The sequence below is a fragment of the Marmota marmota genome, unplaced genomic scaffold, assembly GCF_001458135.2.
Source record: "Marmota marmota marmota unplaced genomic scaffold, marMar, whole genome shotgun sequence".
NCBI classification, from domain to species: domain Eukaryota; kingdom Metazoa; phylum Chordata; class Mammalia; order Rodentia; family Sciuridae; genus Marmota; species Marmota marmota.
In genome coordinates this window covers 34,523,955-34,539,568 of record NW_026000108.1, presented here as the reverse complement: position 1 = coordinate 34,539,568, position 15,614 = coordinate 34,523,955, and the positions used below count along the sequence as shown (strand labels likewise).

Genomic DNA, 15,614 nt, shown 5'->3' with positions numbered 1-15,614 from the left:
ATAATTAATAAGATAAAGAGTAGAGCAATTGGACACATAGTATTAAAGGTTTTAATTATAAATTTTTAGTTGCATCTTTTGTAATCAGAAAGGACCAACTGACAGAAAACAAATTAAAAACAAACATGAACTATTTTCATGTGCTCTTTGATCTATAAAATCAGAATCTTTTCTGTCTTTCCTTTGACGATTAGCCTTGACCTTGAAGTTTTGTTGGAGAAGTGTTCATAGCACTTTAAGGGCAGACACTGTTGCTGACCATATAAATAAAGGAGTGTGAACCCCTAATCATTAATTTGACAGATATTTTTTATTCCTCTATAATGTCAATATACTACTATAATTACATTTAAATCAATTATATTGTAAATCACAATTCCCAATTAGTTAATAATCTCTATATTTAGTTTTTGTAATTGAATAATTATACAATTCTCGTTTATTATTATGGGAATTTTCTTCTAAAAGAAATGCATATATTTGATTTTTTTCCTTCAGATAGCTCATAATTCTGTTAAGTAGTTTTGGAAACTTAACTGTAAGTGGACATCTCTGATTACTTTCACTGAACTATATGAAGTCAAAGCAAACTATGCATTTCTGTGGCTTTTGTGCTGTCAGCACTTTATGGAAAGTTATTCAATACCAGTCATGTGAAGAACATACTCTGTTACTAATGCTTCATGTATTTTTAAAGAAATCTATCTCCAAGCTTTTAACGAATAATAACTCACACAACTATTAATTAAATACATTTTTCCAAAAGTATCATCCATGCAAATTCTTCCTTGACATAATATTTTGGTTGATCCACTAAGAGGTTGTACCAATACATCTTTTTAGCTTGTAATATTTCATAGGCAGCATTTCAGAATCTTCTACTTTTAATTTATAAGGCTTTAATATCAAAAAAGAAAAATGGTGTTCTAGCTGCTGTTGAAATTCTGGGTTTAGACTAAAGCATGCTCTGAGGTGACATGGAAAGCTCAGAGTAGCTCTGCAGTGGCAGGATCTACACATTATTTAATTAAGCCCTGAAAGCCCTTGGCAGAAACTTGTGGCCTATGTCAGAACCTTTTCTAATCAAGAGGTGCACATCATGGAAAGGTTAAGTCTTACAGGTGTTTTACTGTACAAATATAACTTTGATAGTTTTGAAAATATAGTATAGACATGCCCCAAATCCTAAGATACTTCCTTTCTCCTTGCTGTTCCTTCTCTGCTCTATGATGTCCCTTCAACATCTTGTCTATTTTATTAATTTCACTCTATAAAATTACAGTAGGGTTCATATTAAAAATATACACTATTACTTTGAACCATAGTTGTGACTTATGTTGAGCCCATTTAATTAATATCAAATAGCCTTTTATTATTGGTCTGAATTTACAAAGATGTGTATATCAATGGATATCCAACTTAAGCAATTATTTTGAAATGGGAAAAATTTAAATTTGATAAATAGAAATTGCTTGGTTAAATAGCATGGTCCCAGTTAGTAAGGTTCACAACAAACAGAGAAACTGTAGTCCACATCTTCACATGTACGTTTTAAATTTATTTTCTGTTACAATGGCTAGTCATGATGTCAAATAATATTATGTCGAAAATGACCTAAATAAATACTAACACTCAGGTATTGTTCCACACTTTTATTTCAAAACTTTTACAGACCTGCATCTTGATTTAATCTTCTCAAAGCATGAAATTTACAAGAAACAATAGCTGTAATTTAAGATTTCAAGGAAACTGGTCTCAACTCCAATTTCAGGAGTTTTGAGGCAGTTTATCTCCAGAACTTATTCAGTATAAGCTCTGGAGTCAAACAGATTTGTGGCTGGATATTGCCTCTCCCACTTCCAAATATGACCTGTTAAGTTTCATAACCTAAGTCTCAATTCCCTTTTGTGGAAAATAGGCATAATAAGCACCTACTTTATTAGGTAATTGTGAGGTGTAAATGAGATGTGTCATGTAGTGCATGAGGCAGGTGCCTGATTGATAGTGAGTGGTCTAGAAGATGCAAGGCCCTGATACAGCCCCCAGCCTCAGAGAATGTATGTGTACACATGCTGTCTCCTGACTCCATCACTAAGTTTCTATCTCTCAGCTCATTTTGTTCTACATAAAGTGGCTATTCAGAAAAAGGTGACAATAGATGTTGCTGTGGAATTGTATGAGACACTTATTTCACTACAAATAATATTGATTTCTATATTTAACCCTACTTTTCATATTGAAGTAAAATATAGATAGATACATAGATAGATAGATAGATAGTGTGTATGTGTGTGTGCGCGCACGTGCTCATATGTGTGTGTTTGTGTTTAACTTGATTGAAATAGATCTTTTTTCCCCAGGACACAGAATGGATGAGGAGCTCAGTTGAGGACAATAATTGTAATAATAGTAATAATAATGATAGAGCCAATAATACCCATCGTGGCCACAATAGATGAGGTATGTGACTTCAATAGTAGTACAACAGTTTGGATTCTTTGAATTGTAGGTTGACTCTCATAATAATTTTCTCTGCCTTACTCCAAATTTCCCCAAATTTTCTGATATATATCTTAAAATGTGCATAAAAAGTTAAGTTTACACATTAGAAGTGTTACAAGTTTTCCAATAACACATACAGCCAATACATCCATCAACCTGCTTTAGGAAGAGAAGTTTCAGCTGTTTTTCAAAGTTAATTGCATCTAATGCAATATTTAGTTAAGTTTTTTAAAGAAATTTTCCTCATAAGATTTATATATTTTTTGGTCTAACACTACTTGTCAAACTAGCACAGAGGAATTAGTGATCTAGACACCCACCCATTCACTGCTAGGGTGTCCTCTCTTTCTCCTCTCCTGTCTTTGAGACTGGGGGACTCAGTCACATGCAGGCACATCTTTTTGGAAAGGGATGAAACAACCTTCTCTTTTTTCCCCCTCAAAGATAATTCAGTGTATCCCAGATATTTGCTATTAGTGCACCTTCCAGATTATTTGCCTGCCAAGCCCTGTTCTTGCCATAGATTGTGGGGCTGGCTTGGTAAGATATTATAATGGCCAGTCTAGGTTATAAATCTGGAGTCTGCTGAATACATTAAGTACATAGTGGCATCAAGTAAGTGCTTAGACACACATACACACAGAACCAATAACAGTTTGCTCCATGTATGCAAGTATAGTTAAAAACTGAAGCCAAACTATCATTCACATAGTGAATACAAATACATGTGGTATTTAGGATAATATTAATTCCTCCAGTTAGGTTTGGACAGAGGATGGAAGCAATACAAAATGAGTTTTGGAGTTAAAGCTGAGACTAGGCCATGGGAAGTGTTGTCTGTGGAGCTAAGAGATTTGGATGCTTGTGAAAGGTGTTAACATCTTAAAACAGTTATTATATTAAGAGCTATATTTCATTGGTGTGGAGTTGGGATCTTGATCTGAGCACTGATAATTAGACATAGAGTCTAGAGAAGAAAGCCTTTCTTGGAATTCATGCCATAGATTCAGTTAATAAAGGCTCATAACCATGAGGATGAAGTCATAGGGGCACATCAAAGTTTACTCAGTAGGATCAGGTGGCTGATCACCTAGGAAGGGAAACAGTCCAGGGGTAGGAGTTGGAAGAGTGAAGATGAGTCACAAATTGTAAATCTGGATGATTAAGAAGAATTGGATGATTTTATTTAAAAAAAGAAAAGAAAAACATAAATCACAGGAAGTATAATAAGTTTAGAGGGAAAAGAAATAATGAGATTATGTTTTGACATATAGTTTTTGAAGGTTAGAAGGCAATGAAGTCATGGGCCTGGAACCTCAAGGAGTGATCAGATGCTAGTGATGTGTGTGTGAATCAGCTAATGACAAGGGCCTCATGTTTAATGATCCTGTGTGTGTGTGTGTGTGTGTGTGTGTGTGTGTGTAAGAATGAGGAAGTAGGTGGTGATGTTTGTATTTGTAGAAAGAGGAAGAAAATAATGTATTGTGGGAACAGAGATGGTATAAGGAGACTGTGAACCTCATTCAAATGTGGCTCATCTATGTAACTGGAAGGAACTTAGAATATGTGATAATCTTTTTCAAAATAATAAGGACTATTAGTTAAAAGAGGGGAAAATTCATTCTATGTTGCTCCAAAAGATAGAAACAGGACCCATGGATGGCATTATTTGAGGAGAAAAATTATAACTAGAGAGATGTTCTAAAATTAGGGATACTCCCAAAGAAAAGTGATTTGCAATACACTATTCTGAGCTTATCATTACTAGAGAAGCTTGCACAGAAACAGGATGACAGCCTGACAGAATCTGCAAGACATTTTATTTTAAAAAAGAAATTAAGATCCTATAGTCAGATTCAGTATAATCCTGTCATTAAGGATTATATCATCTTCACTTATATAAGAGAACTTAGCATCTAAAAGAGCCAGATGTTAGACTAAATGGACTTATATTAATTTCCAGTGGCTTCTATAACTAACAAAAACTTAGTGGCTTAAGAAAAACAGAGATTGCTGGGTATGGTGGCACATGTCTACAGTTCTAGTAACTCGGGAGGCCAAGGCAGGAGGATCACAATTTTAATTCCTGGGAACTATGGCTTTCTGCCGGTGATTGCTTCTGCTCTTGGTACACAAGCATTAGTTTGTTTTGTTGTTGTTGTTGTTGTTTTATTTTTATCCTTGCCTCCTCACAAACTCTGCTTCCACTGTTAAAACCAAGAGTTTTGTCTGGAGCTTAAGGCAGCTGTTTAGTACTGTATAACAAACAACCATGATTTACGACCAGCATGGTTTTATGTTCATATAAATTTATTATACACAGCACATCATAAGTGCACCCCCAACCTATATTTACAGAGTGCCTTTTCCCCCTCCCAGTGCCATCAGATGTGGTATAAAAACAACATCTCATTAATCCTTGCCAAGCACCTTGTAGATGTTATGATCCAAATTTTATAGATGTGGAACAAGAGGCATACACAGGTTTCTATTCACAAATTTGGAAAACAGATAAATCATGCTCTTATATACTCTGTGCCTGTGAAAAAGAGGTCATGAGAAAGTGGCCTCCTGGGCATGAGAAGAAAGCTGTGACATCAGTAATAAGGACTGGTGGATTCAGACTTGGGAACCTAAAACAAGCAGAGGGGTTGTTTCTTAATTGCAGGATCCCAAAAGGGCCTTCATTTATGTGTTTGTTTGAAGCATAAAAAGGGTGACTATAGCTTAGACTCCTGGCTCTATGCAACATGGAGATAAATTTTAAATGAAGAACTCTTGCAAGATGGCTATAACAGTCTTCCAAGAGGACCCCTGATATCTTTTGTGCTGGTCATGTTTAGGTGCAAGTATCAGGTAAAATGATGTAAATAATGTAGAATCCACTTGCAGAGCAAAGGAAATAATTTTTCTTCATTATGTATGGTTCTGGAGTACTGTGTGTTTCTCCTTAATGAGCTAGAAGGGATAATGCAGGGACCTTCCCAAGGGATTGGCATTTTTAATAACTAAAGAGCCTATGAAGTCTGTCTTGTGGTTCGTTACTGAAGGTTTGTCTTATTCTACTTCCTGGCATTTTGTTTGTTTTTGTTATACCACTTAAGCTTAGTTATACTTGAGTTTATTTAGAATACAACAATTTCCTATGTGATTAGATATGGTTTTATAAATATTACTAATTTTATTTAATTCAGTTTGACTGTCACTGAATTTTTGTGTCATGGGTGGTAGGTACTTCAGGAAATACAAAAATAAAAGAGAAAGAACCTCTGCCTCATGAGGTACTGTAGTACGGGTGTGTGTGTGTGTGTGTGTCTGTGTGGTTATTTTTGTGTGTGTGTGTGTTATTTTGTGAGGCAAAACAAGGATGGCAGTTAAAATGTACAGAAATAGCTAATATTTAAGACCAAATTTGTGCAGTACTTGGAAATAGATTCAAACAAACTACTATGGATTGTTAAGGGAATAAAAAAAAATCACAAGAAATCACATCCAAATGGGAGAATGGAAGGTTTTATGCTGAAAGCAACATTTAGAACAGGCTTTGAATCTTTGGGAGAAAGACAACAAGATTACTTTTGGAATTTCCTGGAATATATGTTCCAATAAGCAAATATATTTACTCTCACATTTTTTTCCTAATGCTATATTACATTTGCTTACTCACGTTGTTAGTATTATTTATTCAGTGATAAAACACACCAGCCTTCTGAATGCCCTTGGTGAAACAAACACGAAATACAGTCTCTGCTTTCATGGAAATTATAACATTTGGAGGGAAATAGCACACCAAAAATGTGACCTTGGAACCCATTTTTGTGTGGGGAGTGGGCACATTCTTACTATTTGTTATTGTTGAGTTCTTGAATGTTTCCAAAGGTTCCGGTACTAAAGATCTGCTTTCAGCCTGTGGCACTACTAGAAGGTGGTGGAGCCTGTAAGAATCGAGGTCTTTTGGAGGAAGTTAGGTCTTTAGGGGGCATGTCCTTAAGGAGATATTGGGGTCCCAGTCTCTTCTTGTCTCTCTCTTTTGCTTTATGGCTGCCATGAGGTGAGCAGCTTTGCTTCACCATACTTTCCCCACCATGATGTTCTACCTCAACAAAAGCCCAAAAGCAGTGGGGGAAACTAACATGGACAGAAACCTCTGGATCCATGAGGCAAACAAATTTTTTCTTCTTATAGGTGTTCATTTCAGGTATTTTGACAGAGCAATAAAAAAATCCAACTAAAACACTACTCTATGGTCAGCTTCAAGAATATTAAGTAACACAAAACATGGTGAATACAAAATACCAAATGAATAATATAGTTAAATCCATTACTATAGAAATTCAGGAGTAATTTTTTAATAATATTAATTTAATAAAAAATATGAATATTTAATTAATTTAATTACCACAGTAAGTAATTTAATTACCCAGTTAAGCTGGATATGGTAGCACACACCTGTAATCCCAGTGGCTGAGGAGGCTGAGACAAGAGGTTTGCAAGTTCAAAGCCAGCTTCAGCAACTTAGCAAGATTCTGTCTCAAAATAAAAAATAAAAAGGGCTGATGGGGCTGGGTTGTGGCTGAGTGGTAGAGTGCTTGCCTAGTGCGGGTGAGGCACTGGGTTGGATCCTTGACACCAAATAAAAATAAAAATAAAGATACTTTGCCTACATCTAAATATATATATATATATATATATATATATATATATATATATATATATTGTTTTTTTTAAGGGCTGGGGATGTGGGTCAATGATTAAGCACCCCTGGGTTCAATCCCCAGTACCAAAATAAAAAAATTAAAAATGAAAGAAAAGACAATATGATAAAAAGGCAGTTTCTGCCTTCTTTGGGGAGTTTATAGCTTAGGACTAGGAAACATGCTATAAATAAATAAATTCCCAGAAAAATTAACAAGTATAGGGATAATTAGAAGAACAGGCTGATAAGGGACACATTCTGATGAAAAGAGGAATACCATAACATGTTTTCCTTTTAATTTCACTTTTTTTATTACCCTCAACTCCTAAAAGTGGCTAAGTAATGCTAGTAATGATAATAGAATACATAAAGATATGAGTTCATTTTTTTTTCTCGTAGAAATTAATTTTTATTCATTTGAATAGTTCTTTTTTCCAAGATGAACACACCTCCTGTATGGCCTCTAAGTTTCAATTTTCTGTAGAAATTCTACTGATGAATTAAGAATGACTCCATTCCTTAGCTCATGCCAGTCACATTCTACACCTTCCTATCTCCTGCCTGTCTATTGATTTATGCTTTTGTTTCATCTGCACTTCTCCAGCTGACCAGCCTTAACCACTGGATATCAGGGAGGGACTGTGGTTGTGGTGGGGGTATGCACACGTGTGTCCCCCTTCTTGTAACTAACATGAAACTTTGTATATCACAGGTGCTCAATAAATGTTTGTGAAAAAAGTTGATTTTTTTTCCTTTTGATTCAACTGCTTAATACTTAGAAGCATGTGGTGCTAATATTTAAGATGGATTGGTTCATTCTATTCAAGTACCACATAACCATTCACACACCATTGAGTTTAATACTATTAAAGGGCAATTTCCCTTCTGGGAATTATGCCCATTGCAGACAAATTTTACATATCACGTCTTTTTTATCATCACTAGGCAGGTAAAGAGATTAAAATAAAAGGTTTTTTCAAGTGTGCAGTTGTACACAAACTTCATTTGGAAATGCTTCTGTATTCTAAGGAAAAATATAGAGCTACTCTTATTGCACATGCCCCCATCCAGAACTACCCAGGAATCATGTGGCAATTCAAAGACAAAAATATTGACATTCAATTTCTATACCAAATTATCTACCTGAATGACTGGGGAAAACTACCTCTTTCTTCCTTTTAGTTTCAGTATAACTGAGTTTGATTCTGGCTCAGGCAATCCAACTAATGTTAACTGGTCATTTAACATTCATAGCACTTGGTCCTTGTTTAATATTTTGATATTGGCCCTAAGTTCTCATCTGTTATAAATTTCTACAATTCAAAATGTTAAAATGAATAGGAAGGGATTTTTCAAACTATAAAATTTTAATTAAATATTAAACATTAAAGATTTTAAAACTTGCTATGAATAGAAATTAGAGATTAGAATAGGGAAATAAATTTTATTTCCACAAAAGTGCTCCACAGAGTTTTAGGGTTCAAAGACAACTTTCTGTAAGTTCATCAAGATGTAGTTCTAGGAAATACTATCAACTTACGTCTGTTTAATGCATCTATTCTTAGTGTTTAAATCATCAACAGCCAGAATGAAGCCTAAAGATACATAGTGCATTCTGTCTGATTCACACCCCAATTCAACAATTTACTAGATTAGTTTTCTGTAGCAAGTGACTTGTATTCCTTCAGACTCAGTTTCCTTATGTTTAAGCTTCAAAGAGTCATGGCAAGGATTAAATGAGTTAATACACATAAAGTATTTTGATTCAGGCTGGCATGTGTAAATAGTCAGAAATGTTAATTTTATTATTCAACATAAATATCTTCCAAGGTATTCCCACACCGTTAAAAATAGCATAAAATTAGTATTAGGTATGTCGGGTATGCACATACATAATTCTTTAACAAGTTCTTTTAACAATTAATCAAGGAGCAGCACAACCTAGGTTGGTGGCCTGCTGGTCTTTTGGGTCAGTAAGCCTGTGCTTCCCAAGGGAAAATGATCTGTGGTTTTGCAGTAGAGCTGTCCAATATGCTTTCACAGCAAATGAAAAAAATGAAAAGTTGAGTAATTGCCTCAATGTTTGAAAGTGTCTAAAGTGTAACTATGTATGGAATTGAATGCTTTTAAAAATTCACTCTTTTTCAAACAAATATCAGGTACAGATTTGCTTATTTGCTGATTTCATGTTGCACTAATACTTAGTAACGTGTTGTTATGTGATGGAAGAAAGCCCAGCTGACAAGACCTCCAGAGCACATTTACCTTTTCCCTTTTATGCCAGGTCTGATTAATGCTCTATCTCACTGGACTAAATGCTTTGTGGGAAGATCATTCAAATATATACTCAATTCTCTTATTAGTTTAAGAGATGCAGGATTTATAATAGTCATGCTGTTCCCACATAGTGATATTTAAATTATCGTTTGTGTGCTGCTTAAGGCATTTCAATTGGTTTTGGACTACTGAATGGAATGATGTAAAATTAAGGTTTGAAATTACCCCTAGAAGCCTACAATTAGCAGGCATCCACAAGAAAACTAGGCAACAAGAGTAAATCATTATTTTCCATGAATAAATTTACTTTTCTTAATTTCATGCCATAAAAGCACATAAATAAGTTAAATACCTTAGTCCCAATTTGTATCTACCATATTATCAATGATGATTTAGAACATGCTTAATCAATTTGAATTTTTTAAAAGTGCTGGCATAAATCAAAAGAAGGCTGTTGGTCATCCTTAATGATTTTTACAGAGAATTTCCCGTATTATTCTATATATTGAAAATGTGGACAAAATCAAGGTAACATTTTCCCTTAGATCATATAATACAAACTTCTTTATCTGTTTGGTATAATTGGTAATCCTTCTTGCCTAAAGCTTGCTTATAAATTCATAATAATTTTAGGTTCCCACCATCTTTTCCTTGTAGATCTTAAAGTCTCCAGAGAGAAGTGTGATATTCTAAAATATCCTACACAGTTAAACTGTTATCATAAAATACTATGAAGTCGACTCTATGTTTGAGCATTCTCTGATCTATCTTATTTGTGGAAGGAATAAAGAGACAGAGGTGATGAAGAGGGGTAAAGAAAACAGAAAGAATTGGAATAAATTAATAAAAAGCTTCATATGAGAAATTCAGTTAGGACTCATTTGATGGGAAATGCATCTTAGCTCATCTTTACTGAAAATTCCAGGGATCCTGGGCCACATGTATCCAGTCTTTTTTTCTGCATCCAATTGTCTTCACCTGCATAGAGTTAGAATAAGCCTGTGAGCTTCATCAAAACAGAGAACTCATCTTATTTATCTTTGTGTCCCTTGATCTTAGCACAATGCCTGGCACATAGTGGGTACTCAGCCTCAAACTGTTGGCTGATCTTGTGATGTCTTCTTCAAGGAAGTCTTCTTTGGTCTTCCATCTTGCAGTACAAGAGCAAGTATCTATATTTTTATGTGTTGAGGGGTGGCTATTTTCATTAATAAATTATAATACCATAATAGTAACACATTTAGCTAGCCCAGAGACTTTATGTAACTCTGTATCCTCACTGGCATAAGTTGTTAACAATTATTTCTCCCAGTGAACAGAAACAGAATGAAGCATTCACTTTGGCAGTATCTGACATCCTCTCTCTGTACTGTCTTCCATTTCCATGTTATTACTTTTCTGCCTGAGTGTCTCCATCTAATGCTCTATCCCCCTGCTTATTAAGAGGAAATTATTTTTCTCCTCATTAATTGATCCTTAAATGTAAATTGGCTTGCACAGGTATTTGCAGTTTAATCCTTTAGTCTTTATAAGGAATGAAAATCTTATATTCCTCTAATAGAGATTTTTGGTTAAGGAAATGCAAAAGATTGACAGAAAGACTAAAAAAATACTTTATATTCGGTGTTGTTTAGGGTGATGAGTTTTGTGCTTGCATGAATCACATTTATCATAAAGATAATTAAGCAAATATTGTGTCTCCCCTACCATCTCAATCTCCATAAACACTATCTAGAACCCCTTCAGCACAGTGAAATAAAGTCTGCAGGCATGGGCATGAACATTGAGCAGGTTCCATTGCTATACCTATTTGTACTCTCTCTGTTGAGAATAATTGTACAAGATTCTCTTTTTATGGAATGTTATATAGTCTCAAAATTGTCTTAAGGAAAATAGTACTAACGTGCAGAGGAAAGAAAAGTATTTTAATCGAGGTCACAAGGCTAGTATTTGCAAAACAACCAGAAATTGAATCCAGCTCAGTGGGATTTCAAACTCATTTTTCCCCCCAGTACAACTATCATCAAAATACAGTATCACTACAAATCAGAGCCTTACAGTAACACTCTTCTAATCAATGGAGATGATGGCTGATGGCTGGTGTGGCTTTATCAGTCAGGGACCCAGGAAGAAAAAAGGAAATACCTAACAGGGTAATAATTTAAGAGAATTTAATAGCAGTGGTTTCAGAGTGTGAACGATACCCTGGTATTAATAATGACCTACAGGCCTGAAGTGTGAGCCTCAATGGAATTTGAGAAGAAGGGTGAAGAGGAGGAAAGGGGAGGAAGAGAAAGCAGAGGATAATTGAGAGCTACTTGATAGATCTGGGCTTCTTGTACTAGCAACACAACTATAATACAGCAATCCCAGGGGTGGGGTGAGGGCATTATCTTGCTAATCTTGCCATTGGCCAAATCCACCTAGAAACCAGAAGGCAAGAAGCCTAACAAATACCATGTCCATCAGCCCCTCAGGACACAGGAGGATGGACAGGGACCTTGGTCAGTCCAGAAATTGTTAACAATGTACCTTTCTACTCCTTTCCTCAGCCTCAATGTCCCATTCTCCCTGACAGAAGAAATGAAATAAAAATTGGCGAGATTCAAGAAACAACAAAAATCCAACAATAGATTTTTTAAAAAAAATCCATGGCTACAAAAACTATAAAAAAATGTCTTAGTGTACTTTCTTCCTAAGAAGTCTTAAAAATTAGCATTTATTCTAGTTTTACTGCATGGCAGATGAAGTAAGTTTGAAATATTGGTTAAGACCTTTCTTCATATACGTACATTTGCTTTGAGGTGGTTTCAGAAAGTCTTTTGGTAGGGTGTCCAGCTAATTGAGATACAGCTTACACATAGAAAATTTAAAAATTTTTTTATATGGAATTCCATCAGTGTTTACAAGCACATACAGTCTTCTAACCAGCTCCACAATCAAGATATGGAATCTCACTGCAAGAAGTTCTCAAGCTTTTTTGAAAACTTTAGTACAACTTAACTCTTGTTGGTTCTCTTTTTACTCTTATTTATTTATTTATTTATTTATTTATTTATCTTTGAATGTGGGTCTGACTACATTGCCCAGGTTAATTTTGAACATCTGAGTTCAAGCAATCCTTCTGCCTTACCCTCCCCGGGAGTTGGGACTGCAGGCATATGCTGCTGCAACTGGCTTTGTTTCTTCTGTTTTGAATAAAAAAATTTGTGATGGCAACCAGCCGCGTGATGTACATACTACAAGTTTTCCTGTAATGTATCTGTTCATTTGTCTCATTGCTCTTATGAGTAAACTACCAATGTTGCTTGTTAACTCATGTGATATGTATTTGATTGAACAATGGTCCATAACAAGCTGCACACTGAAATCACCTGGAACCACCAAATGACCCAATGTCCAGGTGGCTCCTCATGACATCAGGCATTCCAGATTGATTCCAGTGAATGATAAGCTAAGTCTTTCTAAATTATTCTACTATTCAGTCAAGGTTGAGACCTCATGAATTAGAAGAAATTTTCTTAATTCTTGATGCAAAGTAAAATCCCCCGAACAATGTTTAAAGAACACTGATGTCTTCCCCCAGGCCGACTTACATAGCATGTTCATAAAAGTTGACTTAGAGAAAGTATAATCCCGACCCCTAAGATCTCTGAATGGTTGGGCTCCATTTAATCAAGGTTTTATTATTGTTTGGGGTATGTGATAGTGCTCAATAAATGCTAGATGGATGTCCTAATCCCACAGTGGAGTCAAGGAAAATAAAATATGCTCCCTCTTGGAAATAAACTCTTGGCATATTTGAAATAATTATTTTGGCAAGCTAACACTTTCTGAAAACTGTCCTCTAGGTAATTTATTTCAAATTCTAAGTCTCATATTTTGGGAAAATACTACATTTCAACTATATACTTTCACCATAATATTAGGCCCATATATATAGTATAACACTTTCATAATTCTCTCTGAGGAAATAGACAGGAAACAAGATTAAGAGACTGAGGGTAAGATTTAAATCAGCCTACCACCTGAAGTATAAATTATGCTATTATACCTCTGAGCTGAGAGAATACCTCTACTTTGTAAAATAGAGCAATGGTACTTTCCTGTTTTATAATGGCAAACTGTATGCACCAAGGACACTACCTTGTACAGTGTCCTGATCAGAAATGAACCAAGTGTCTAATGAAACAAATATAAAACTAGCATGATACTTACATATGATATTTTTTTCAGATCTCAGGATCTTCTAACTAAAATAACAAAAGTCTTTTTTTACAGCATAAAGCTAATGATGATCTATCATGGCACAAAGGCTTATTAAACAAACCTCTCAAATTTTATTATTATGAAATATTAACCAACATGATGCATGTTTCAATGTATACTTAAAGCTGCAAGGTTTGGGGTATAATATCTCAAAGGTTGGCTGCTACAACAAATAGCATTCTTTATATGATCAGTGTTCTTCATTTAAAATAGAAAATACAGTGCTTATTTAATTTGACCTTCCAATTTATTCAGTTGTTTTGCTCTTTTTTTTTCTCCTCTTCAGGACCACCTCAGAAAATAGTGTCACCTAAACAAGAACATGAAGACCGAAAACACGACAAAGTTACAGATAAAGGAAGTGAAAGTGGGACTTCCTGTAATGAGCTCTCCACTTCCAGCTGTGACAGCCACTCGGAGGCCAGCACTCCCCAGGACAACCCGCCCAATGCCCAGCAGGCTACAGCTCACCAACCTAACACCTTAACATTGGATCGTCCCTCCAAAAAAGCCCCTGTGCAATGGATGCCCCCACCAGATAAACGCAGAAACAGTGAACTCTTTCAGACACTCATCAGCAAGTCCCGAGAAACAAATCTTTCCAAAAAGAAAGTCTGTGAGAAGCTAAGTGTGGAAGAAGAAATGAAAAAGTGTATTCAGGATTTTAAAAAAATCCACATTCCAGATTATTTCCCAGAGCGCAAACGCCAATGGCAATCTGAACTCTTGCAGAAGTATGGGTTATAGTGATGATCACATCCCTTGGATATTTCGATGACATTTGATGTTTACTAGTGTCGCCACCTGACTGATGGTCAGTGTGATTCTTGCTGCTCTTCCTTATTGTGAACAGTGGATGTGGGACAGTATTTTTTTTCCTTTTTTTTTTTTTTGGTGGTTGTTATTTTTAGAAACAATTCAAAAAATGAATCCAATAAAAGTTGTGTCAAAATGGTGTTATCTATCAGATTCAAATCGTGTTGCAAGAATGAAAGTAAAATGTGCATGATCAAGAAGCTTAGAATCTTGATTTTTGAACTGTGGTCAACTGGACATGCTTGTCATTTTGTAACTTACCAAAAACAAATCATCATATCACACCAACTGAAATGACAATATAGATGAAGCAACATCAATTAAAATTTCAGAGGATGGTTTTAATATCCAAATCTAAAACTGTTTAAATGTCAGTGCAATAAAACAAGTATTATTTTTTTGCATGAGCACAATGTTACAAATACATTACAAGAAATAGGGAAGATCTGTTTGTTGCTTGGAAAGAAAAAAAAATTATAAAAAATTAAGCAAAAAAAAATGTTTCAGGCAAAGCCTATAAATGTAAGCTGTCTAGGAGATTGAGCTTTCTTTGTTCTGGATATGTGTTTTGTTTTTGTTTTTGTTTTTTAATGTGTATGTGTATGGTATTTCTGTATGTTAAGATGGTGTAAATATGCCTTATACTATTGTGTTACTACATTGACATTCATCTATTAATGCTAGTCATGATGATTTCTGTGAAACAAGTATTTTACATCAGGCTGTAAAAAATGATATAATGATGGTCTGAAAGAGCCTATTATCATGTTATTCAAAATAATTGAGGGAAATGGTAAACAGCTTTATGTATTTATTAAAAAAAGGAAAATGTATTAGAATTCCTTGATTTCTATTGTCTCTTCTTTTAAAAATATTCAATTGTTTGTCTTCAACTTTTCTTTAAAACTCCAGGTTGAAAGGTCTGCTCAGACTTAATGTTGACAATTGTAAACATAATTCAAAATGAAGCTAGAGTTTAGATTCAGATAGGTTTGGTATTGATTAATAATCCCTTAGCCATGACAGAAAAAGACCTCATCTAAGAATACACTAA

At 34.8% G+C, this 15,614-nt stretch overlaps 1 protein-coding gene across 1 annotated transcript in view; it reads left to right on the top strand.

The window, feature by feature from the left end:
* Kctd8 (potassium channel tetramerization domain containing 8) overlaps positions 1-15,399 on the top strand; it is a 51,085-nt gene extending 35,686 nt beyond the window's left edge. The window contains exon 3 of the mRNA XM_015481753.2: positions 14,000-15,399. Coding sequence (XP_015337239.1) covers positions 14,000-14,491 — 492 coding nt within the window. The 3' untranslated portion in view covers positions 14,492-15,399. The remainder of the gene's footprint in view (positions 1-13,999) is intronic.
* The last annotated feature ends 215 nt before the right edge of the window (positions 15,400-15,614 follow it).